At 54.6% G+C, this 24092-nt stretch overlaps 2 protein-coding genes across 3 annotated transcripts; both read left to right on the top strand.

The window, feature by feature from the left end:
- Positions 1-574: 574 nt before the first annotated feature.
- MAGOH (mago homolog, exon junction complex subunit) lies at positions 575-8730 on the top strand. Its single transcript, XM_001508603.5, has 5 exons — positions 575-771; positions 4091-4149; positions 5520-5630; positions 7295-7377; positions 8522-8730. The coding sequence occupies exons 1-5, from the start codon at positions 684-686 to the stop codon at positions 8619-8621; spliced, it is 441 nt and encodes a 146-aa protein (XP_001508653.1). The 5' UTR covers positions 575-683; the 3' UTR covers positions 8622-8730.
- A 987-nt stretch (positions 8731-9717) lies between these two features.
- CZIB (CXXC motif containing zinc binding protein) lies at positions 9718-22889 on the top strand. Of its 2 annotated transcripts, XM_007657276.4 has the most exons (8): positions 9718-9877; positions 9991-10074; positions 12000-12056; positions 13916-13997; positions 16818-16849; positions 18117-18194; positions 21461-21526; positions 22629-22889. In XM_007657276.4, exons 1-8 carry the CDS (start codon positions 9872-9874, stop codon positions 22704-22706), a joined length of 483 nt encoding a protein of 160 aa, XP_007655466.1. In that variant the 5' UTR covers positions 9718-9871; the 3' UTR covers positions 22707-22889. The 2 variants fall into 2 exon arrangements, with proteins under 2 accessions (XP_007655466.1, XP_028937458.1); XM_029081625.2 differs by lacking the exons at positions 9718-9877; positions 9991-10074 and adding an exon at positions 10674-10748.
- The last annotated feature ends 1203 nt before the right edge of the window (positions 22890-24092 follow it).

The raw sequence follows: 24092 nt of genomic DNA, 5'->3' as shown, positions 1-24092 counted from the left end.
GGGTCATCAGGCCATCCCACGTGAGGCTCCCAGTCTTCACCCCCATTTTACAGATGAGGTAAAAGTGAGGCTCAGAGAAGTCAAGTGCCTTGCCCACAGTCAAACGGCTGCCAACTGGCAGGGTGGGATTCGCACCCATAAAGCTCTGACTCGCAAGCCCGGGTTCTTGCCACTGCCCCACGCCGCTTCTAGAATTAGAGACGAAGGGGTGGAGCCCATGGCCATGAAGTGGGTTTGGGCCTTGCTTCGCCGTGAGGAGGCAGGCCGAGACCACCACGCAGGCGCAGTACCGCCCCCCGCCCAGCAGGAGCCCCGGCGCAGGCGCACTCCCGCTCCCCCGCCTTGCAGAAGCCCCGGCCCGGCGCAGGCGCACTCCCGCTCCCCCGCTCTCCAGGAGCCCCGGCCCGGCGCAGGCTCACTCCCGCGCCCCCGCCCTCCAGGAGCCCCGGCCGGCCGTGGCGCAGGCGCGTGGAGAGGCGCAGGGCGGCGGCCGGTGACGTCACGGAGCGCGCCGTCGGGGGGGGGGGCGGAGCCGTCGCGGAGCCGGTGACGTGCCGGAGCGCGCGGCGGAGGGGCCGGAGGCGGGCGGTCCGGTCAGCCGGTGGAGCGAGCGAGCGAGCGATCGGTCGGTCGATCGGTCGATCGATCGATCGATCGGGCCGAGGCGCCGCCCGGGGGCCGGCATGGCCAGCGACTTCTATCTGCGCTACTACGTGGGCCACAAGGGCAAGTTCGGCCACGAGTTCCTGGAGTTCGAGTTCCGGCCGGACGGTGAGCGGGGGCCGCCCCGGCGCGCAGCACCCGGTGACTCCCGACCCCCCGGGGGAACGAGGGAACCACCCACTCGTTCGTCGTGACGATGGGATGGCCCCAAGCGCCCCCTCGTGCGCCAAGCCCTGCTCTAAGCGCTGGCAAAGGGCAGGGACCGCCTCTGTCTGTTACCCATTTGGCCATTCCAAGCGCTCGGTCCAGGCCTCGGCACATAGGAAGCGCGCAATAAATACTGTTGAATGAATGAATGTTACCGATTTGTCCATTCCAAGCGCTCAGTCCAGTGCTCGGCACATAGGAAGCGCGCAATAAATACTATTGAATGAATGTTACCGATTTGTCCATTCCAAGCGCTCAGTCCAGTGCTCGGCACATAGGAAGCGCGCAATAAATACTATTGAATGAATGTTACCGATTTGTCCATTCCAAGCGCTCAGTCCAGTGCTCGGCACATAATAAGCGCTCAATAAATATGAATGAATGAATGAATGTTACCGATTTGACCATTCCAAGCGCTTAGTAAAGTTCTCGGCACATAGTAAGCGCGCAATAAATACTGTTGAATGAATGAATGTTACCGATTTGTCCATTCCAAGCGCTCAGTACAGTGCTCGGCACATAGTAAGCGCTCAATAAATACTAATGGATGAATGAATGTTACCGATTTGTCTATTCCAAACGCTTAGTACAGTGCTCTGCACATAATAACCGCTCAGTAAATACTAGTGAATGAATGAATGTTACCGATTTGTACTATTGAATGAATGAATGTTACCGATTTGTCCATTCCAAGCGCTCAGTCCAGTGCTCTGCACATAGTGAGCGCTCAGTAAATACTATTGAATGACAGGTCCCGCAGCGCAGTGTTCACCCCGCTCGCCTCGCACGCGCAAGGGCCCCGGCTTCTTGTTCTCTTTGTTTTCTTAACGCAGGGGTCAGTCTATAATTCTATTTATTGTCACGATGTCTCCTTCTTTTGTTGTCTTTCTAGTTCCCCCTTCTAGGGGAAGGAGCCCGGGCTCAGGAGTCAGAGGTCCTGGGTTCGAATCCCCGCTCCGCCACCTGTCAGCCAGGTGACTCGGGGCAGGTCACTTCTTGGTGCCTCAGTGACCTCATCTGTAAAATGGGGATTACAAGTGTGAGCCCCACATGGGACCACCTCATTCCCCTCTATCCACCCCAGTGCCCGGCACATAATAAGCACTTAGCAAATAACATTATTATTATTATTATCATTCTAGACCGTGAGCCCGTTGTGGGGCAGGGATTGTCTCGCTGTGTTGCCCAGTTGTACTTTCCAAGCGCCTAGTACAGTGCTCTGCACAGAGTAAGCGCTCAATAAATACCATTGAATGAGTGAATGAAAGAAGCAGTGTGGCTCGGTGGCAAGAGCCCAGGCTTAAGAGTCAGAGGTCGTGGGTTCTGATCCCAGCTCTGCCACCTGTCAGCTGTGTGACTTGGGGCAGGTCACTTCACTTCTCTGGGCCTCAGTGACCTCATCTGGAAAATGGGGATGAAGACTATGAGCCCCACGAGTGACAACGTGATTACCCTTTATCTACCCCGGCGCTTAGAACAGTGCCTGGCACATAGTAAGCGCTTAACAAATACCAACATTGTGATTATTATTATTACAAGGTGATCAGGTGGTCCCACATGGGGCTCACAGTCTTCATCCCCATTTCCCAGACGAGGTCACTGAGGCCCAGAGAAGTGAAGTGACTTGCCCCGCGTCACACAGCAGACGAGCGGCGGAGTCGGGATTAGAACCCGGGTCCTGCAGACTGCCAGGCCCTGGGCTGTAGCCACTAGGCCATGCTGGAATGTGTCTGTTTATTGTTAAGCCATACTCCTGAGCGTTTAGCTCGGTGCTCCGCACACAGTCAGCGCTCAATAAATGCGATTGAATGAGTGACCGTGACGCGGGCCGAGTGCCTTATTGAGGGCCCATCTCCTCCAAGCGGCCTTCCCAGATTAAGCCCCCCTTTTCCTCATCTCCCACTCCCTTCTCCGTCTCCCTGACTCGCTCCTTTTGCTCTTCCCCCCTCCCTGCCCCACAGCACTGATGTCTCTATCTGTCATTTTATTTATCCCTTTGCTCTTCCCCCCCTTCCAAGCCCCAAAGCACTCATGTACCTCTCTCTAATTTTATTCTCGTGGGTTGATGTTTGTCCGTCCCGTCCCGTTCTGGACTGTGAGCTCGTCGTGGGCGGGGAGTACCACTGTTTATTGTTGAATGGGTCTTGGCAACAGAGCTCTGCACCCAGTAAACACTCAATAAATGCGATTGAGTGAACGAACAAACAAGTGTAGGGGCTCTTGCCCATCCCCACAGCGCTTAAGTACGTAGCTGTACATTGTACACTGTAAATACGTTATTGATATTAATGTCTGTCTCCCTCTCTAGCCCGTCGGCTCATTGGGGGCAGGGATCGAGTCTGCCAACTCTGATGTATTGTATTCTCCCAGGCTCTTAATACAGTGCTCTGTATGTACTGCTATCAATCGGAAGTATTTATTGAGTGCTTACTGTGGGCAGAGTATTGTACTGAGCGCTTGGGAGAGGGCAGTCCGACAGACTCAGCAGACACATTCCCTGTCTATAACGAACTTACAGTCTAGAGGGGGAGACGGACCTGAATATGAATAAGGAAGTAATTTATAATATGTAGTTTTTAAAAATGGGGATGGGGCGAATGTCAGAAGTCCGAAGAACGCAGATCCGAGTGCGGAGGTGACGCGGAAGGGATGATTATTCTATTAATACCACTGATTGATTGTCAGCAAGCGATCCATCGATCGCCGGTCAGCACCGATGCAACGCGAACATTTTCTGTTCGGCCACCTCAGAGCAGCTCAATTTGGGATTGTTTCTTTTTGCGGGTGCCTAAGGTATATCGTCCCCTTTAGGGGTTCTTTTGGACCCTCCCAGGCACAATAAATATGATTAGCTAGGTGACTTCTGGAGATTGCAGACTTCCACCTAGGCTAAGTCCATCTGATCGTTCAATCAACGATATTTATTAAGCGCTTACTATGCAGAGCACTGAACTCAACTCTTGGGAGAGTACGAGACAAAAGAGTAAATAGACAACCTCTGCCCACAAAGAGCCTACAGCCTAGAGGGGAAGATTGAACCGAAAATAAATTACAGATGGAAATGTATGTAAATGTGAGAGGGCCGGATATTTAAGTGCTTGCGCTTTATATTGATCTTTTGTCTCCCCCAGCACTGAGCTCGGCACATAATATGCTGTGAGAAAAATACCAGAATAATAATTTTACCCATTGTGAAATGTTTTATTTTTCCTTCCAACAGGGAAGTTGAGATACGCCAACAACAGTAATTACAAAAATGATGTCATGATCAGGAAAGAGGTATGCTCTTTTCGAGAATCCTGCTTTTCCCATTCTGTTGTTTAGCCCGTTTCCGTCCTGCATCGTCACCCGTCGAAGTTATTTACGAGGACGTGAGGCTGTAACGCAGTGCTCCTCCTGGATCAGTCCATTGTGCTCAGATTCCCGTTGCTAGCGTCACTCAGAGAAACAAGTGATGGTCGATGGCGGGACGAGGATGGTTTCTCAGAAAGCAGATGCTCATTTTGGGCGACGATAAGTGTGTCGGAGCTTTCCTTGCCGAGGGGCAGTATCAGATGGCTCTGTCAGCCTCCCCATTTTCAGTGCGTGGTCGCTAGCGGCTGTAAACTGGGGAGAGTGCGGGGTCTTGGGTTTGGGTGTTCTCAGTCTTTGCAGTTGAGTTCACAGCGCCTATCCCCCGAGGAGCTTACAGTCTCAGTAGGAGAGAGAACAAAACAGGTATTGAATCCCCATTGTGCAGCTGCGGAAACTGAGGCGCCGAGAAATGAAGCGACTTACACAAGGTCAAAGAGTAGACTCATAAGAAGAATTGTGGTATTTGTTAAGCGCTTACTATGCAAGGCAGCGTACTGAGCGCTGGGGCGGATACAAGCAAATCGGGTTGGACGCAGTCTCTCGTGAGGCTCACAGTCTTAATCCCCATTTTATAGACGAGGTCACTGAGGCGCTTATTTTTTTTTCAATGGCATTCAACACTTACTCTGTGCCAGGCATTGTACAAGCACTGGCGAGGATACAAGATAATCAGATCCCCCATGGGGCTCGCCATCTTAAACTACATTTTCCTGATGTCCACGAGGAACTTCCAATATAGGAGGGGAGACAGGCGTGAAAAGAAATTACGGGTAGGGACACAAGTGCTGTGGGGCTGAGGGAGTCTGTTGCCGACTTGTTCATTCCAAGCGTTTAGTACAGTGCTCTGCACATAGCGCTCAATAAATACTACTGAATGAATGAATGAATAAAGGGAGGGGTAGCTATTGAGTGTTTCAAGGGAACGGAGCCTCGGGCAGCGGGGGGAATGCAGAAGGGACACAGGTCTGGAGAGAGCGCAGTGGAGTGACAGAAGAAACGGGCTACATGCATCCGGCAGCTGACAGAGAACCGGTATTATAACCCCCGTGGAACGTGGGCTCCGTCAAGGGAGCCCAGCGTCCTTTTTTGTCCGTAATCCTCACGCTGTATTTAATCTGACAACCCATCGCCTCTCCAAGCCCTCTTTTCCTTCGGAACGAGGACACCCCCGCCCCCCCCCGCGGCTAGTTTCTTCAGAGAAATCTGAAAATCGACAGACTGATATCTGTGTTGGGCATTTGCCCGGTATTTGTCCGAGACGTCTACCCGAGATGTGTATTCTCACTGGCTTGCAGGCCTACGTACACAAGAGCGTGATGGAGGAACTGAAGAGAATAATCGACGATAGCGAAATCACAAAGGAAGACGACGCTCTGTGGCCTCCCCCGGACAGAGTCGGCCGGCAGGTTCGTATCGAGTAACTTTTCTACGCCAGAGAAATCTTAAAAATCAGGTGACCCTGAAATGTGTCTTCGCTTTAATCTAAAATGGAAGTAACTAAAGTCTTGTCCCTTCCTTGTTTTTCCTTCTCCACTGGGACTCCGGCAATGAGCCCGGCACACAGCATTTGACCCGAGGCCGGGACGGGCCATTCTTTAGACCGCAGGGTCGCTTTTACAGGTTTGAGGAAGAGGGCTGGAAAATATTTGGTGGCCACAATACCTGCCAGTAAAAGTGTCCGGCATCTGTTACATAAAGAGCCCTCGTTCCCCTACAGATGTACAGCATTTATAGATACAGTGATAAACTTGACATGGGCATTTTTACACACGTTGATGAGATGATCTCGTGTTTTGTTTTTATGGGACAGGATGTGTGGAGCCAGGGTGATTGAGTTAGTAGCTCTTGTGTAACGCTCGGGCCAGACTCCCCCAGATTCCCAGGAATGGTCAGGGGGGCAGGGAGGTCTTGGACCCCACTTCCCTCTTCCTAGATTTTTCTCCCCAGCCTCCCCCTCAGACCCTGAGAGTGGAACAGGGCCTCTGGAGAGAACTACAGAATCCGTCCCTGCAGACTTTCCAGCCAATCTATCAACAGTATTTATTGTTCTTGGTATCTTAAGTAGTATCTTACTGTGTGCAGAGCACTGTGCCAAGTGGTTGGGAGAGTACAATGCAACCAAGTTGGTAGGCGTGAGCTCACCCTTCCCCAGGATGTCTGTACTGGTCTCCAAGGGTTCTTAGCAGGTGAAAATCTTATCAAACTGTTGCCTTGTTGCCTGCTGGGCTTCCTGGAATTTCCATTTTTTTCTCTTTTTTTAAAATGATATTTAGTGCTTATTATGTGTCAAACATTGTGCTAAGTGCTGGGGTAGGCAGAAGTTAAATAAGTTGGACACAGTCCCTGTCCCACAGGGGGCTCACCGTCTAAGTAGGAGGGAGAACAGGAGAACTGAGGCACAGAGGTCATGCAGCAAGCGATTGGCAGAGCTGGGATTAGAACCCAGATCCCCTGATTCCCAGGCCCATGCTTTTTCCAGGGGGCCATGCTGTTGCTCATTTTATGCCAGCTACACCCAGGGACTTTCCCGAAATTGTAAAACTTGCCGGGAACACGGGTGAGCCGCTCCTTGGCATCTCAGGCTTCTGTTCCCACTTCTGGGCGAGACGCTGATTAGGTAAGCCGGTTATTTCTGATCATCATAATGATAAAATGCATTTTTGAAAGCGGTTTGGAGTAGACTATTAGGTATTTGTTTCAGTTCTTCTTTTTGGTCTATTTACACGTTTAGGCCACCAGTGGTGGGGGAGGGTTGAATGGCAACCCCCCCCGATTAGACTGTAAACCCATCAAAGGGCAGGGACTGTCTCTATCTGTTACCCATTTGGCCATTCCAAGCGCTTAATACAGTGCTCTGCACATAGTAAGCGCTCAATAAATACTATTGAATGAATGAATGAATGGCACACTTGGGAAGAAAAAAAAATACAGGGAGGAAGCAAGAGAGAGTCTCTGGGGCCAAGACAGTGGTTTGAGGTAGCTCCAATGCTCTCAGGGAGGCCGTTGTCACCAAGTTGACCGGTCAGACTAATTCAGACTTTCTCTCGACCATTTTTAAAAACATTTCTAGGAACTGGAGATCGTCATCGGCGATGAACACATTTCTTTCACCACGTCCAAAATCGGCTCCCTTATTGATGTGAATCAATCCAAGTGAGTATAGTGAGCCTTGCTCGCATCGGTATTGTTTGTCGGAGGGGGTTCGGGGGAGAGGAAGGCTCGGGGACAGTGTGCACAGGGCCCACAGGGCGTGTCCTCTACCGTAGGGGAGGGACACTGACAGGCCCCATAGATCCCCAGATGAGGGGGCAGGCTCACCGGGTGACATCGACTTGAGCCCCGCCAATTCTGAGGATAAGGGGGAGGGGGTTAGTGGGACAAAGGGGAGGTCAAGGGAGACGCTTAAATACGGGGACATATATGGCTGATTGATCCCCTTACCTCAGGGGGACCCTGCTGTTGCTTTGGGAAAGAAGTCAGGAGGCCGTGACAGTGACAAACCGGCAGGGTGCCAGGCCAGGAACAAGCCCCGGGAAAGTTTCCCTTCCCGGGCTTTCAGGACCATTCGGGGAAGGAATATAGCCCAACTGCAAATGCATGCCAGGAATCTTAGAGGGGAACTTAAAAAATCCACATTTTTGCACAGGTATTCACCTGCCAGCTTTACCTGTGAGGCCTGTCGTTTCTAGAGGACATTTTGTTGGGCTTTGTTTCATAGAGGCGTCCCCAGGACCTGTTCTTGGTGCCAGAGATGTAGAAGGATTAGAACGTTTCTGAATCCCGAGATATAAAAGAAGGGTCCAATTGGAGAATAGTCTTGATTATTCTGGAAGCTCCTTCTCGTAGAAATCAAGTAGGGATTAAAAAACTATTGCTTCTAAACACGTAATCACACTGGGAAATAATTGAGGTTAATTTAGTAAAATTCAAAGGTAAGCCGTTACGCTGTGCGTAATTCATACCGTGGCGAAATACAGAAATTTTGATGGAGAAAAATTGGGACACTTTAAGGTGACGTGAGTTAGAGGTAAGATTTATCCAGATTTAAAAGAATCTTTAGACATTTGCTCCTGCAAAAGAAAAGTTTTCTTGTTGGGGTGGCGTGGGGAGTGGTGGAGGTCGGGGGGCGGGGGTGTGAGTGTCTGTGTGTTTTCGTTCTTGTAGAATTCAGCCTTTATATCTGCCCTTTGAAAGCTTAGGGTAGCTTGTTTCAGTTTTTTCTTCTCCTCGCGGAATTGTTTGGGTTAACTTTTTGTTACGGGAACTAAACACGAATTATTGTGCTCTCTTGCTCTAGGGATCCCGAAGGCTTACGGGTTTTCTACTACCTGGTTCAGGACCTGAAGTGTTTAGTGTTCAGTCTAATCGGATTACACTTCAAGATTAAACCAATTTAGGTTGTTGGCTTTGAAGCTGGGTGCGTGGGGCTTTTATATTTATATTTTTTTTTTACCACTCTGTACTTGTCTTTAATAAAAATGTGGATTTCTGCGTTTCGAATATCAATCGACAGAAAAGAACTGGGAAAGCGAGAGTTCCGAACACGACTCCGGTGGGAGAGTATCGTACTCTCCCAAGCGCTTAGTACAGTGCTCTTGCACACAGTAAGTGCTCATAAATGCCGTCGGGGGATCGGACAGCATCGATGAAAAACGATCGGTAGTCTCTTATCGGTAGACTAGTTTAGTTACAGCTCTTGGGGGAGAAAGAGTGTGGCCTAATGAATAGAGCACGAGCCTGCGAGTCAGAGTCCAAGTAGGAGGGAGAACAGGTATTTTAATTCATTCATTCAGTAGTATTTATTGAGCGCTTACTATATGGAGAGCACTCTACTAAGCGCTTGGAATGTTCAATTTGGGCAACAGAGACAATCCCTGCCCAATGACGGGCTCGCAGTCTAATCGGGGGAGACAGACGGACCAAAACAAGACAACATAATCAAATAAGAGATTATTATTAATTCCCCTTTCACAGATGAGGAAACTGAGGCCCAGAGGTAGGAACCCCCAAACCGAGTCCTTGAACCCTTGAAGCAGTTGCTCGCCTCCCCACGCTCAGGCCCACTGCATTTATGCCCCTGTCAGCCATTTATTTTAATGTCTGTTTCCTGTAAACTGTAAACTCTTCGTGAGCGGGGAACGCTTCCGCAAACCCTGTTGTATAGCACCCTCCCAAGCGTTTAGTACAGTGCCCCGCACATAGGAAGTGCTCCCTATTGATTGACGGCGCTCCTCCTCGAGGACCGGCCCCTGGGGGGCGGATTTGAGCGCCCCCACCCCTGCGCATGCGCGTGCGCCTTGTCGCGGGGGGGTAAGCGCCCGCCCTTCTGCGCATGCGCATTCGCCTTTGTCGCGGGGGGGTAAGCGCCCGCCCTTCTGCGCATGCGCATTCGCCTTTGTCGCGGCGGGGTCGAGGTTGAGCACCTGCCGCTCTGCGCATGCGCCTTTATCGCGGCGGGGCCGGGGATTGAGCGCCCGCCCCTCTGCACGTGCGCACTCGCCTTTATCCCGGCCCTCAGTGGGGTGGGGCGCGCGCTGCCTGAGCGGCCTCTTACGGAGCGTGCGCAGAGACTCCCGCCCTCCCCTCCCCTCCCCTCCCCCCCGGCCGGCCGATTTTTACGTCCGGCCGGAAAGCCGCTCCGAGCAGCATGGGGGTGAGTGAGCTGGAGCTCGTGCTCGGCCCGGGCGCGAGGGAGGGCGGAGGGGCGCGAGGCGCGCGAGGCGCGCGGCTGACGTCCTCTTGCTCTGTGTCTCCCCCCGCCGGCAGAAGGTGGGACTGCAGCTGCGGGCCACCATGGAGGGCGTCACCGGCCTGCGGCCTGTCGGCGAAGACTTCCGCTGGTACCTCAAGGTGGGGCTCCCCCGTCCTCTGCCCCGGGGGCTCAGGACGGCGCTCCGCCCGCACGGGAGGCGCTCCATAAATAGCACTGCTGCTGGCGAAGGCTCCTGGGGCGGAGCAAGGGGATGGTCCCCTTGCTCTCCAACCTCGCCTCCCGGCATCCTCTGGGACACTTGTGCCATCCCAGGCCTGCCTGCTTTCAGTCGTCTCTATTGAGCGCTTAACTGGGTGCAGAGCCCTGCACTAAGCGCTTGGGAAAAGCACGATACGACAGTAAAGAGTGACGGTCCCTGCCCACGAAAATAATGTTGGTATTTGTTAATAATAATAATAATGTTGGTATCTGTTAAGCGCTTACTATGGGCCGAGCCCTGTTCTAAGCGCTGGGGTGGACAGAGGGGAATCAGGTTGTCCCACGTGGGGCTCACAGTCTTAATCCCCGTTTTACAGATGAGGTCACTGAGGCACCGAGAAGTTAAGTGACTTGCCCACGGTCACACAGCTGACAAGTGGCCGAGCCGGGGTTCGAACCCACGACCTCTGACTCCAAAGCCCGTGCCCTTTCCACTGAGCCACGCTGCTTCTACAACCAGCTCACCGTCTCATCATGGCCAACCTCAGCCAAAATGTGTGCCGAGCACTGTTCTAAGCGCCGGGGGAGATACGGGGTGGTCAGGTCGTCCCAGGTGAGGCTCCCGGCTTAATCCCCATTTGACAGAGGAGGTCACTGAGGCCCAGAGAAGTGAAGCGACTTGCCCACGGTCACCCAGCTGCCGAGTGGCAGAGCCGGGATTCGAACCCATGACCTCTGACTCCCAAGCCCGGGCTCTTGCCACTGAGCCGCGCGGCTTCTGCAACCAGCTCACCGTCTCATCATGTCCAACCTCAGCCACACTCCGACCACAACCCCCTCTCACCCGCCTTCTGTCTCTTATGGTGTCTGCTAAGGGCTCATTCATTCGTTCAGTCGTCTTTACTGAGCGCTTACTGGGTGCTCTGCACTGTACTGAGCGCTTGGGAAAGCGCGATAAAGAGAGACCGTCCCTGCCCCGCAACGAGCTCACGGTCTAGAGGGGGGAGACAGACGTCGATACGAGTAAACAGCGTGGCTCACTGGAAAGGGCACGGGCTTTGGAGTCAGAGTTCGTGGGTTCGAACCCCGGATCTGCCACTTGTCAGCTGTGTGACTTTGGGCAAGTCACTTCACTTCTCGGTGCCTCAGTTACCTCATCTGTAAAATGGGGATTAAGACTGTGAGCCCCACGTGGGACAACCCGATTCCCCTGTGTCCACTCTGGCGCTTAGAACAGTGCTTAGAACGCATAGTAAGCGCTTAACCAATGCCAACATTATTAAACGGGCATCAGTATAAATAAAATTGCGGATATAAACATGTGTTGTGGGTCGGGGAGAAGGGGGCAAGAGGGCAGCGGCGAGTTACCTGAGATGGAGGTACAGCGAGGTACAACCCCGGAGAAGAGTGACATGATGTAATGATGATAATTACGGTATTTGTTAAGCGCTTACTACGTGCCAAGCACTGTTCCAAGCTCTGGGGTAGATACAAGGTAATCAGGTTGTCCCACGTGGGGCTCACGGTCTTCATCCCCATTTTACGGATGAGGTCACTGAGGCACAGAGACGCTAAGTCACATAGCTGATGAGTGGCGGAGCCGGGATTAGAACCCACGACCTCTGACTCCCAAGCCCGGGCTCTTCCACTAAGCCACGCCGCTTCTCTCAGCAATTAAACAACAGATACCACAGTTATTATTAATTATCGTCAGCATTCGGTCGTATTTCTCGAGCGCTCACTGCGTGCAGAGCACTGTACTAAGCGCTTGGAGAGTCCACGTAGCCTCTTGTGGTTCAGCACTGAGCATCAGAGCTGCTCGCGAGAGCGTCACCTCCTCACCCCGGCTTTTCTCTTCTCCTAGATGAAGTGCGGAAGCTGCGGGGAGATTTCGGAGAGATGGCAGTACATCCGTCTGATGGTAACGGTCCGGCGGGGGAGACGGGGGGCAACCCGAGGGCTGGGACGGAAAAACGTGGTCCACCTTGCTCCCCTCTCTCCCGGGGAAGAACCCGGGGGGGAGGAGATGGCCTTATTCCTGCCCTCCGAGGACCTGGGCGGTTGCCGATGGTACTAAAGTGTGGGTTCTGGGGGCATGTCCTGCCTCCCCTTCCACCTCAAGCGGCTTCTCGCAAATTCCTGTGCGATAGGTAGCCAGGGATGTGGAAATAGCTTGCAGACGGGAGATGAAGAAGTGGATGTGTGTGTGAGTTTGGCCTTAAATAGTCGCCATCGGAAGGTGATATGTACAGAATGTCGGTGGGTGGTTGGCACTGGAAAAGCACCCAGTGGGTATTTGGAAGCGGCGGGTTCTAATCCCGGCTCCGCCCATTCTCTTCTGTGTGACCTCGGGCAGGTCACTTCACTTCTCTGTGCCTCAGTTCCCTCATTTGTAAAATGCGGATTAAGACTGTGAGCCTTACGTGGGGCAGGGACTGTCTCCGATCTGTAGGCGGTGAAGAGAAAATTGGGGACGAATTCTTGGAGGAGGAGGAAGGGGCGAGCAGTGGACTGGGGAAGGTGAATGGGGAGGGAGTTCCATAGCGGGGGGAGGATGGGTGCAGGAGGTCAGAGGCGGGAGGGACGTGAATGAGGCGCAGTGAGTAGGTTGGCGGGAAAGAAACACAAAGAGCGAGCTGGGGTACGGTGAGAGAGGGGACCCTTGCCGCTTGCCTGCCGGGTGACCCTGGGCAAGTCGTTTAACTTCTCTGTACCTCAGTGACCCCCTCTGAAAATGGGGGTTAAGACTGTGAGCCCCGGGTGGGCATGGACTGCGTCTGACCGGCTTACTCTGTATCTACCCCGGTGCTTAGGACGGTGCTCGGCACACTGTAAAAAAATGATGGGATTCATTAAGCGCTGTGTGTCAAGCACTGGGGTAGATTCCAGTCAGTCAGGCCAGGCACAGTCCCTGTCCCATGCAGAGCTCACAATAATAATAATAATAATTGTATCTGTTAAGCGCTCATTAGGTGCCGAGCACTTTTCTAAGCACTGGGGTAGATACAAGGTAATGAGATTGTCCCACGTGGGGCTCACACTTTTAATTCCCATTTTACAGATGACAGAACCGGCACAGGGAGGTTAAGTGATTTCCCGAAGGTCACAGAGCCGACGAGCGGCAGAGCCGGGATTAGAACCCGCATCCTCTGACTCCCACGCTGGGGTTCTTGCCACCGAGCCATGCTGCTTCTCTCTATGCAGTCTATACAATCTATAGGAGCAGTGTGGCCTAGTGGGAAGAGCCTGGGCCGGGGAGTCAGAAGATCATGGGTTCTAATCCCAGATCTGCCAATTCTCTTCCGTGTGACCTCGGGCGAGTCACTTCACTTCTCTGTGCCTCAGTTCCCTCGTTTGTAAAATGCGGATTAAGACTGTGAGCCTTATGTGGGACAGGGACTGTCTCCAACCCAATTATCTAACCCCAGCACTCAGAACAGTGTCTGGCCCATCTTAAGCGTTTAACAAATACCATGATTATTATTATCGAGTAGGAGGGAGAAGGGGTATTGAATCCCCATTTACGAGATGAGGAAACTGCGGCCCAGAGAAACCGAGAGACTTGTCCGAGGTCACACAGCAAGCAAGTGGCTGAGCTGGGATTAGAACCCGGGTCCTATGACTCCCGAACCCGGGTTCTTTTTCCCAGGCGGCCCCCCAGCCAGCAGCGGGAACCAGGGTCGTCCTGCGGGGCCACTGGGGCCTTTTCCCACTGGGCGTTTTGAACCGTGACGTGGCCAAGTGGGCGGGAGACTGAAAGTCCGTCTGTTCCCGTTTTAGGACAGCGTCCCGCTGAAGGGGGGCCGCGGGAAAGCCTCGATGGTGCAGAAGTGCCGACTGTGTTCCCGGGAGAACTCCATCGGTAGGTGACCGACTCCCCCAGGCCCGCCGGGCTCCGCCGGCTCTGCTGGAGACACCCGGGGATGAGGCGGGGAGAAGGGGCAGGGCGCCGGCGGGCCCGCCTCCTCCGACCGACTCTGTCGTTCACCTGCGGGGTAGCTCTGGACAGGTTGCTTCGCCTCTCTGGGCCCCAGTTTCCTGCTTCAGAGAAGCAGCGTGGCTCAGTGGAAAGTGCCCAGGCTTGGGAGTCAGAGGTCATGGGTTCGAATGCCGGCTCTGCTGTGTGACTGTGGGCAAGTCACTTAACTTTTCTGTGCCTCAGTTACCTCATCTGTAAAATGGGGATTAACTGTGAGCCTCACGTGGGGCGACCTGATGACCCTGCGTCTACCCCAGCGCTTAGAACAGTGCTCTGCACATAGTAAGCGCTTAACAGATACCAACATTATTATTATTATTTCTTCATCCGGAAAATGGGGGTGAGATCCCTGCCCCTTCATTTTTTTTTTTTTTTTATGGTATTTGTTAAGCGCTTACTGTGTTCTAAGAGCCGGGATAGATCGAAGCTAATCAGGCCGGGCACGGTCCGTGTTCCACATGGGGCTCATGGTCTGAGTCCCAGAGAATTGAGGCCTAGAGAATAATAATAATTATAACGTTGGTATTCTTAAAGCGCTTACTATGTGCCGAGCACTGTTCTGAGCGCTGGGGTAGATACAGGGTAATCACAAGAGGCTCACAGTCTTAATCCTCATTTTACAGATGAGGTAACTGAGGCACCGAGACGTTAAGTGACTTGCCCAAGGTCGCAGAGCAGACAAGCGGCAGAGCCGGAATTAGAACCCAGATTCCTATTAATAATATTAATAATAATAATGTGGGTATTTGTTAAGCGCTTACCACGTGCCGGGGTACATACAGGGTAATCAGGTTGGACGCGGTCTCTGGCCCACACGCGGCTCACCATCTCTGAGGGGGAGGGAGAAGAGAGATTTTAGAATAGGTCAAGTAGTGAGGCTCCCGTTGTCCACCTCGTAGCCCGTAATGCCTTGCTGTGAAAGTTCCGCCACGGGGAGGTAGAGGCAGGGAAGTCCACAGGTGGGTTAGGCGTCTCTTCAGTGTCATCAGGGACCTAGGATGTGGTTTTCTAGGATGCGGTAATAAGGATAATAATATAATAATAGCAATAATGACATCCGTTTATGCTCAGAGGTGCTAGGCACTGCACTAAGCCCCAGGGTAGACACAAGATAATCGGGCTGGTAACGGAATGTCTCCTTCTGGGGAGTGCTGGCCCTTCCAGTCTCTTGCCCTTTGCCAACCTGGCTCCTTGGGAAGAAGCCCTGAATGTTTTTTCTTTTCATAAATGAAAACACAGCCAAGTTCCTTCTTTTCCTGTGGGATTCAAGCGGAGAGAAATAGGCCTTAAAGTCGTCTTGGTGTTCCTCAAGGCACATAGCTCTTTAATAATGATGGCATTTGTTAAGCTCTTCCTATGTGCAAAGCACGGTTCTAAGCGCTGGGGTAGATACAAGGTGATCGGGTTGTGCCACGTGGGGCTCACAGTCTTCATCCCCATTTGGCAGATGGGGTAACTGAGGCCCAGAGAAGTGAAGTGATTTGCCCAGAGTCACACAGCTGACAAGTGGCTGAGCCGGGATTTGAACCCATGACCTCCGACTCCCAAGCCCGGGCTCTTTCCACTGAGCCAAGCTGCTTCCCCTGTTCCCTGCTTCCCCTTTATTCTATCCAGGCTTGTAGAGGCCACCGTTTCCCGGCAGGAACGCAGCCGCCAGAAGAGTCAGAACGGTTCTGGAAAATTTTTCTCACGTAATGCGGCCGTGCAGATTAGTTCATTAAAGGTGAAAGGAGGCCCAGAGATTATTTAACCGGAAAGAGTCTTTCCTCCCCAAGTCCCAGCCCGGGGTCGGGCAGCTTTAATGTGGGGCGGAGGAAAGAAGCCTCCTCCTTCCGTGAAATCCCGCCACCGGAGTGGGTTGTTTGGACAGGGAGCCTGGGGAAGAGTCCCCCTTCCAAAGCGGGAGATCTAGCTTGGCCCAGCGGAAAGAGCCCGGGCCCGGGAGTTAGAGGACCTGGGTTCTGATCCCGGCTCCACCACTTGTCTGCCGCGTGACCTTGGGCAAGTCTGACCTCGGTTATGTCATCCGTAAAATGAGGATCAGAACTCTGAGCCCCCCGTGGGTCATGGACTGTGTCCAACCTGATTACCTTGCATCTACTCCAGTGCTTAGTACGGTGCCTGGCACATACATAGTAAACACTTAGCAAATACTATTAAAAAAATTCCAGGACTGAAGCAGGCTGCTTCACTGATATTCCCTCTGCCAAATCTCACACTTGCTAGCACTGGGGTAGATACAGATCAGTTAGGTGGGACAAAGACCCCGTCCCACCCGGGGCTCACATCTGAGCACGAGGTTTCTCCATTCTACAGATGAGGAAACTGAGGCACAGAGAAGTTAAGCATCATGCTCATGATGACCCAGCAGGCAAGTGGTAAAGCCGGGTTTAGAATCCAGGTCCCGTGACTCCCAGGCCCGGGCTCTTTCCACTCAGGCTGCGCTCCGTCTTATCGGTTGGCCCGGCAAGAGAAGTGTCGTCCAGAGGAGGGATAGGGAAAGCCAATCCATCTTGTACCGTTAGCAGTCTGTTAAAAAAAAAAAAAAAAAAAAAGTTTGAGGGGAGAGGAGGCCAAAGGCCGTGACTAGACTGAGTTTTTCTGGATTTTTCTGTGGGCTCGATTTTCCGGGACATACAGAGAATCACGGGCGGGCTTTTAGCTGGAGTTGGGAGACTGGACATTCTTTTCTGCTTCTTTCAGATATTTTGAGCAACACCATCAAGCCCTACAACGTAAGTCTGGAGAGTTTGGAACCAGCCTACCCCGGGCCCCGCCTTCCGGCTTCTGCCCGGAATCACCTTCAGGGAGGCAGGCAGGTTGGGCGGGAGGGCCGGGAGCTCGATTTCGGAGAAGTCCCATCTGACGGAACGGGATGGCCGTCCCCGATAAGAGCGTTTTCCCGAGAAAGGGAACGCTGTTCCAACCCCTTCCCGGTGTAGAAAGGACCTCCTTCTGAGCAGAAGTTCTCGACGGGAAGCCCGACCTCAACCTGGCTGAGGAAGGGCCCGAGAGCTGGGGTCCAGAGCCGGGCGGGGGGTCCCGCTGGGCGCGAGCAGAGCAAGGACGAGCCGGGTGATGCTCACGGCTACTGCTTCCGGGAGCTAAAGCCGTCTAATCACCGTTCGAGAAACGGGGCGGCCTCTAGCGAGCCCGCGAGCCTCTCCCGCATTTAGTAAGGTCTGGAAAGCAAGCCCATCCAGCCTGCCCTGGGAATACTTGGAAAGGGGCCGGGGTGTCGTCCCGGATGGGGAGACACACTGTAGTTGGGAATCGGTGCACCGGGAAAGCTGGCGTCGGCACCGATTGTGAACCTCGTCTACTTCTACGTCCAGGGAAGCCTTTGGATCGGCCAGGCACAGTTCCCTGTGGTTTGGGCAGCGGGGCCGGCCAGGGCCAATGTGGGCGGGACGAGGGAAGAGGCTCCCGAGAAGCGGGGTTTGTATTGGGCAGCTCAGCCGGGAGCCCCGGGCCAGGGACCCACCTGCGTGGCCCACGGCCATCGGGAAGGGAGCAAAAAGCTGTGCGGGGAAAGAGAGGCAAGGAGGCGAAGGGGGGAAATGGTACTTTGAACGTGAAACGCCACAGCCCGACAAGGAGTGGCCTTTTTGCTTGCCCAGTGTGGTCGAGACTCGGGGTCCCACGTTGGCCTTTTCAGCCCCCGACGCGTCACTGAAATATGAGAGAGTGTGTGTGAGCCACGATTGGCAGTTGCCACGATCACCCGATCCTTTGCCCCAGAACTGCCCGAGGCCACCCCTCCGCTGGTCATCCGCGGCAACACTGTGCACCAAGCAGCACCTCTGCGGGTCGCCATCTTGTGTCCCCTCCCAACCTGCAGCGAGATAACGCGCACGCAGGCAGGCCGTCCTCACCTCAGGGCATTCGGCTACCGGATGCGCCGAGTCGAATGCGCCGGGGTGGGGCGGAATGCGGACCAGTTGAAATTCCAGGCGGGCAACCCTCTGAAAGCTGACTCTCTTTCTCACGTGCGCGACCCAGGCGGAAGACAGCGAGACGTTTAAGACGATAGTTGAGTTTGAGTGTCGGGGGCTGGAGCCGGTGGATTTTCAACCCCAGGTAGGTATCCCGTCGCGGGACCGAGCCATGACTTGGAGCTGCCTGTTTTTCTTCACCGGTTCGGCAAGCCTTCCGGGGCTGGGAACCGGAGGACCTGGGTTCTGATCCCGGCTCCACCTCTCGTCCGCTGTGCGACCTTGGACAAATCACTTCACTTCTCTGGGCCTCAGTTACCTCATCTGTCAAATGAGGACAAAGACCGTGAGCTCTGTGTGGGACAGGGACTCTGTCTGACCCGATGATCAGTGCCTGGTGCAATAAGTGCCTAACAAATACTATTATTATTATTAGAAAGGGCAAACTCTTGGCAGGTTCTCTTTGGTCGTATGTGCCGATCGCTTACCCAGCTTGAACAGAGCACTGCGTTGGGTTCCCGCAGAGGCCGAGGAGACGCTTGAGTTTCCAAACCCGAAGAGAACACTTTTCACCGAAAAGATTGTTGAGGTCCTTGAGGGCGGGATTTCGTGCCTACTTCCCCCGTTGACCTCCCCAGAACTCTTGAGTACGGTGCTGGGCACCCAGGGAGGGTGCACAACAGATTCTTAAGAACTTAGCCTGTGGGAAAGCTAACACGTTAAAGAGGATTTGGCTGTTTGTCTTGGACAGCAGCCGGAAGCAGGTATTCATTCGACGAGATTTGAGCGCTTACTATGTGCAGAGCACTCTACTAAATGCGTGGGAGAGTGCAATGCAGTAGAGTTGGCAGAGGGGGGAAATGAGGTAGTTTGGCGGGACGTGGGCCGGGGGTCGAAGGCGGGACGGGCGAGAACGGGGTCCGGTGAGGAGGTGAGCGGCCCCAGAGGAGCGGAGTGTGCGGGCCGGGATATAGGAGAGCAGGGAGGTGAGGTGGGAAGGGGCAAGGGGATGGACAGCTTTGAAGCCGGGAGTGAGGAGTTTTTGCTTGATACGATGGTTGATAGGCAACCACTGGAGGTTTTTGAGGATGGGGGTGATATGCCCAGACCGTTTCTGTGGGAAGATGATCCGGGTAACGGAATGAAGAATAGACCGAAGCGGGGAGAGACGGGAGGTTGGGACATCAGAAAGGAGGCTGATGCAGTCATCCAGTCGGGATGGGATGAGTGATTGTATTAACAGCTCACCTGCTTCAGGAGGCCTTCCCAGACTGAGCCCCCCCTTTCCCTCTGCTCCTCCTCCCCTCCCCGTCACCCCCATTCCCTCCCTCTGCTCTACCCTCCTCCCCGCCCCACAGCACTTGTGGTATTTTAGTAATGATGCGTATACATCTATAATTCTACTTATTTATTTTGATGCTATTGATGCCCGTCTACTTGTTTTGTCGTCTGTCTCCCCACTTCTAGACTGCGAGTCCGTTGCTGGGTAGGGATCGTCTCTATCTGTTGCCGAATTGTCCTTTCCAAGCGCTTAGAACAGTGCTCTGCGCACATTAAGCGCCCGATAGATACGATTGAATGAATCTTACCGTCTCCCCAGTCAATCTGGGGAGAAGCCTCTCAGGGGCAAGGAGACCCATCTGACTGGTCTGCTCCTTAATAGCTTCAGCTGCTGGGATTCTTTTTTTTTTTAAGCGTCTACTAGGTGCCAGGCAGCGTAGGAAGCGCTGGGGGCAGATACAAGCTAATCGGCTTGGACGCAGTCCCTGTCCCACGTGGGGCTCGCGGATGAGGTAACCGAAGCCCACTGCAGCGACTCGCCCGAGGTCACGCGGCAGACAAGCGGTGGGCCTAGAGGTTGTCAGGGTCACCGGCCCGGTCAATCAACGGATTTGCGTCCCCGAACTGCCCTGAGTTGGAAGGGGAAGTTTGGGGGGCTTGCCTCTTCTGCCCTGCTGTGGCTCCAACTGCCCCCCTGGGGAAAACCCCCACAGCCTCCCAGCTTGTTCGCGGGAGCGAGTGCGGGGTCCTCCTCGGCATCGGTGAGCTGGCACTCCGGCCGAGTGCAGGCACCCCTCTTGGTAAGCGGTCGATCAATCGATGGCATTTATCGAGCGCTTACTATGCAAAGAGCACTGTGATAAACTCTTGGGTGAGTACAGTACAACAGAATTAGCCAGCTGTAACGAGCTGACAGTCTAAGGGAAGGAGTCGGCCAAAAGGTCAACCTTCTCAGCCACGGTAATTAGCGGCGCACACTTTAAAAACCCATTTCCCAGTGGAAGCCCGGGCTGGCCTCGGTCCAAGGGGGAACTGGAGCTGTGGATCTCAGGGAACCATTTTCGAAAGAGGAACCCGAACTTGGGACTCAAGGGGGCTTCCCGTGCCGCACCTGGGATCCGTTACCCCCGCGGGCTGCCCACCTGGGGTGAAGTGTAAGGGAAGCGAAGAGATGCTCTCGGGCCTGTAAGCTCCCTGTGAGCAGGGAATGTTTCTCTTTTGTTGTATTGCACTCTCCCGAGCGCTTAGTATAGTGCCCTGCACGCCGGAAGGGCTCAGAACGAATGCCCTTACCCCTCTTTTCATGCCCCGGTCAGTGAATCAATCACTCGGTGGTATTTATTGGGCACTTACTCTGGGCGGGGCACCGGACCGCACGCTCCTGAAGGTCTGCCCGGCTGCTGTCCCTTATTCCGAGGGTCTGGGCCACCGCCCAGCCCTCACCGCCCCTCGGCTGAAGCAGAGGTTTGCCAACAGAAATAAAAAGATTGCAGTGAGGGAGGGGAAGGGTTGGGTGTGTGTTTTTGCGCGTGCACGGATGGTAGAGATGAAAGCAAGAAATATCAGCGTAGGCGTCTCCGGGAGGGAAGGAGGGAGGAAGGAATGCCGGAAATAATCCAACACCTGCTCCGGTTTATGCCACTGTCTGACTGGAAGGGGATCGTTAAACGGAGAAGGTGGGGGTCCGATGAAGTTTGTGAAATGCGCTTTCCATCCGGAGATTTGGAAGAGTGGGAGGAAGGCTGTCCTGAGAGTAATAATAGTGGTGGTCCCTGGGGCGCATACTGTGTGCCAAGCACTGTTCTAAGCGCTGGGGTAGATATGAGGTAGTCGGATTGGACACAGTCCCCGACCCACACGGGGCTCGCGGTCTCGAGTGGGAGGGAGGACGGGGATGGAATCCTCATTTTACAGATGGGGAAACGGGGCCCAGAGAAGTTCAGTCACTTGCCCAGATTTGCACAGCAGGGAGGTTGGAACTCAGCCGGGATTGGAACTCAGGTCCTCTGACTCCCAGGCCCCGGCTCTTTCCACTAGACCACGCTGCTTCCGCAGCGCGGACTGTCCGCTCCGCTGCCGGCAGTCTTCCTCCCTGTGGGAACTGAGAAGTCGTTTTTCTGTGCCCCGCAGGCCGGGTTCGCGGCCGAGGGGACGGAGTCCAGGACGCCGTTCAGCGACATTAATTTGCAAGAAAAGGTAGGTCTGTGCCCGGCCCGGACCCGCCGGGGGAGATGCCTTCCTCTCCGGGGCCGGGCCGTGCGTGGCACGGGGGGCGGCGTTTGGCGGCCAGGCCCGGATTTCGCTCTGAGAAGTCCCGTGTGTTGAACGGTTCATTCAGTCGTATTTATTGAGTGCTTACTCTGTGCAGAGCGCTGCGCTAAGGGCTTGGGAGAGGACAGTGTAACGAGTGGTCTGCCGAGGACCTGGGGGCGCTACTGGCGAGGGGATCCCAACCTTCGCGGCGTTGGGGGCGGGAGGAGGAGGAGGCTCAGCCCGTCATCTTCCGTAGAGGGATTCCCCGACCGCCGCTGGGGCTCCTTGATGCCGAAGCGGCGCGGCTTAGCGGAAGGAGTCCGGGCCAGGGAGTCGGAGGTCCTGGGTTCTAATCTTCGCTCCACCACTTGTCTGCTGTGTGACCGTGGGCAAGGCACTTAACTTCTCTGACCCTCAGTTTCCTCATTTGTTATAAAATGAGAATTCAACACCTGTTCTCCCTCCACCTTAGAATGTGAGCCCCATGCCGGACAGGGACCGTGTCCAACCTAATTAGCTTGTTTTGACCCCAAAGCTCAGAACAGTGTTTGACGCACAGTAAGCGTTTAACGAATGCTATCAAAAATAACCCCCCAAACGGAAGTGAAGCTGTGGAGGTTGGCTCACCTGCCCTACATCACAAAGCAATTGTAATATTTGATAAGTGCTTTCTGTGTGCTAAGCACTGGGGTAGAGGCAAGATAAGCGGGTTGGGCTCACAGCCTGTGGAGGGAGAACAGGTATTAGATCCCCATTTTACAGGTGAGGAAGCTGAGGCCCAGAGGAGCCAAGTGACTCATCCACGGTCACACAGCAGGCAAGGGGCGGAGTGAGGATTAGAACCCACGTCCCTTGACCCCAAGGGCCGGGTTCTTCCCGCCGGGCCGGGCTATTTCACGTTGAGACCGGCCGACGGACACGGCAGGGCAGCCGGTGAGCACTGGCTGGATCCCCAGCTCCGAGAACCCGAGCCTCTTCCCCGAACTCCCCCGCCGGCCTCCCCGTCGGCCTCGGGGGTCTGACCCGGCTCGTCCGTTCCCTTCAGGACTGGAACGACTACGATGAAACCCTGAAGGCGTCGGTGGGAATCTACGACGTCACCCACCAGTTTGTCAAGTGCTGAGCACCCGCGCCCCCGGCCGCCCTCCGGGAGGGCAGCGGAGGAGCCGGCGGAAGGGGGGTGAGCGCAGACCCCTCGCTTCCCGTGACCTTTCTCCTCAACCCACATGAGCTGGGGCCCGGGTCGTCCCAGCAGGGGGCTGCCCTCCCCAGCCCCCCGAATAAAAGCCTCCCGTTGCCCCGCTTAGCGCAATGTGTCGCCCGCCACCCGTGGGGTAAGCAGGAAGGGTTACCATCTCTCCCGTCTCTCCGTCTCAGAGGACCGGGGGTGCCGAAAGGGAAGTCGGAGAAGCGGACGCACCCCGACAGCGATCCGCTCACACTCGCTCCCCGTCCGTCGCCCGCCGCCTCCCCGTCATTCCCTCGCCCCAACCAGCGGCCGCTGCAGCCGGCTGGAGCGTCGCCGACCCGGGGCCGGGCCCGGCCTCGACGGCGAGCGGCCGGGAAGGCTGCGGGCTTGAAGCCGCCGGCCTCCATCGGCGGCTTTTCTCGCAGAGTCCACCCCTCCTCTGCTGGCTGTCCCGGGGCAGGGTGCCAGCGCTTTCCACAAGATAGTCCTCAGGAGTGGGAGTGGGGGCCCGTGCCAGGGGGAAAGGGGGAGCCCCCTGGGACTTTCCTGGCTCCAAAGGGCCCCCGCCTGCTGCCCCTCGGCTTCAGAGCTGTGCCTTAAACTGGCTCTCGTGCCCAGATGGCATCAATCAATCAATCCTATTTACCGAGCACACTGTGCGTACAGAGGACTGTGCTCAGCGCTTGGAAGAGTACAAAAGAACGATGTAACAGACACCTTCCCTGCCCACAGCAAACTTACAGTCTAGGGGGGGAGACAGACATGAATACAAATAAAATAAATGACAGATATGGACACGAGTGCTGAGGGAGGGGGGACTAAAGGAAGTAAATCAGGGCGACGCAGAAGGGAATGGGAGAAGAGGGAATGAGGCTTAGTCAGGGAAGGCTCTCTTGAACATGCGCCTCTAGTAAGCACTTAAGAAATAGCAACGTTATTAATAATGCCGTGAAGGCGAGGAAAGTAACCGCCGTCGGATATGAAGAGGGAGGGCGTTTCACGCCAGCGGCAGATCGGTGGGGAGATAGATGAGACAGAGGGACACGGAGTAGACCGGCATCAGGGGAGTGGAAGGGTGCGGGCTGGGTTGTGGTAGGAGAGCAGAGGGGCGAGGAAGGAGGAGGCTAGGCGATCGACCGCTTTAAAGCCGACGGTAAGGAGTTTCCGTTCGATGCGGAGGTGGGTGGGCAACTGCTGGAAGTTCTTGGTCGGGGAGGAGACGTGGCACCAGTGAGCAGACCCCCCCTCTTACTTTTGCCACCAGAATGAACCCGCCGAAGGAGAAATCAGGAGGAGAAAGAGGTGGGGGTTGACGAGTTC

The sequence above is a fragment of the Ornithorhynchus anatinus genome, chromosome 17, assembly GCF_004115215.2.
Source record: "Ornithorhynchus anatinus isolate Pmale09 chromosome 17, mOrnAna1.pri.v4, whole genome shotgun sequence".
Taxonomy (NCBI): Eukaryota; Metazoa; Chordata; class Mammalia; order Monotremata; family Ornithorhynchidae; genus Ornithorhynchus; species Ornithorhynchus anatinus.
This window is presented reverse-complemented; position numbering and strand designations above follow the sequence as displayed.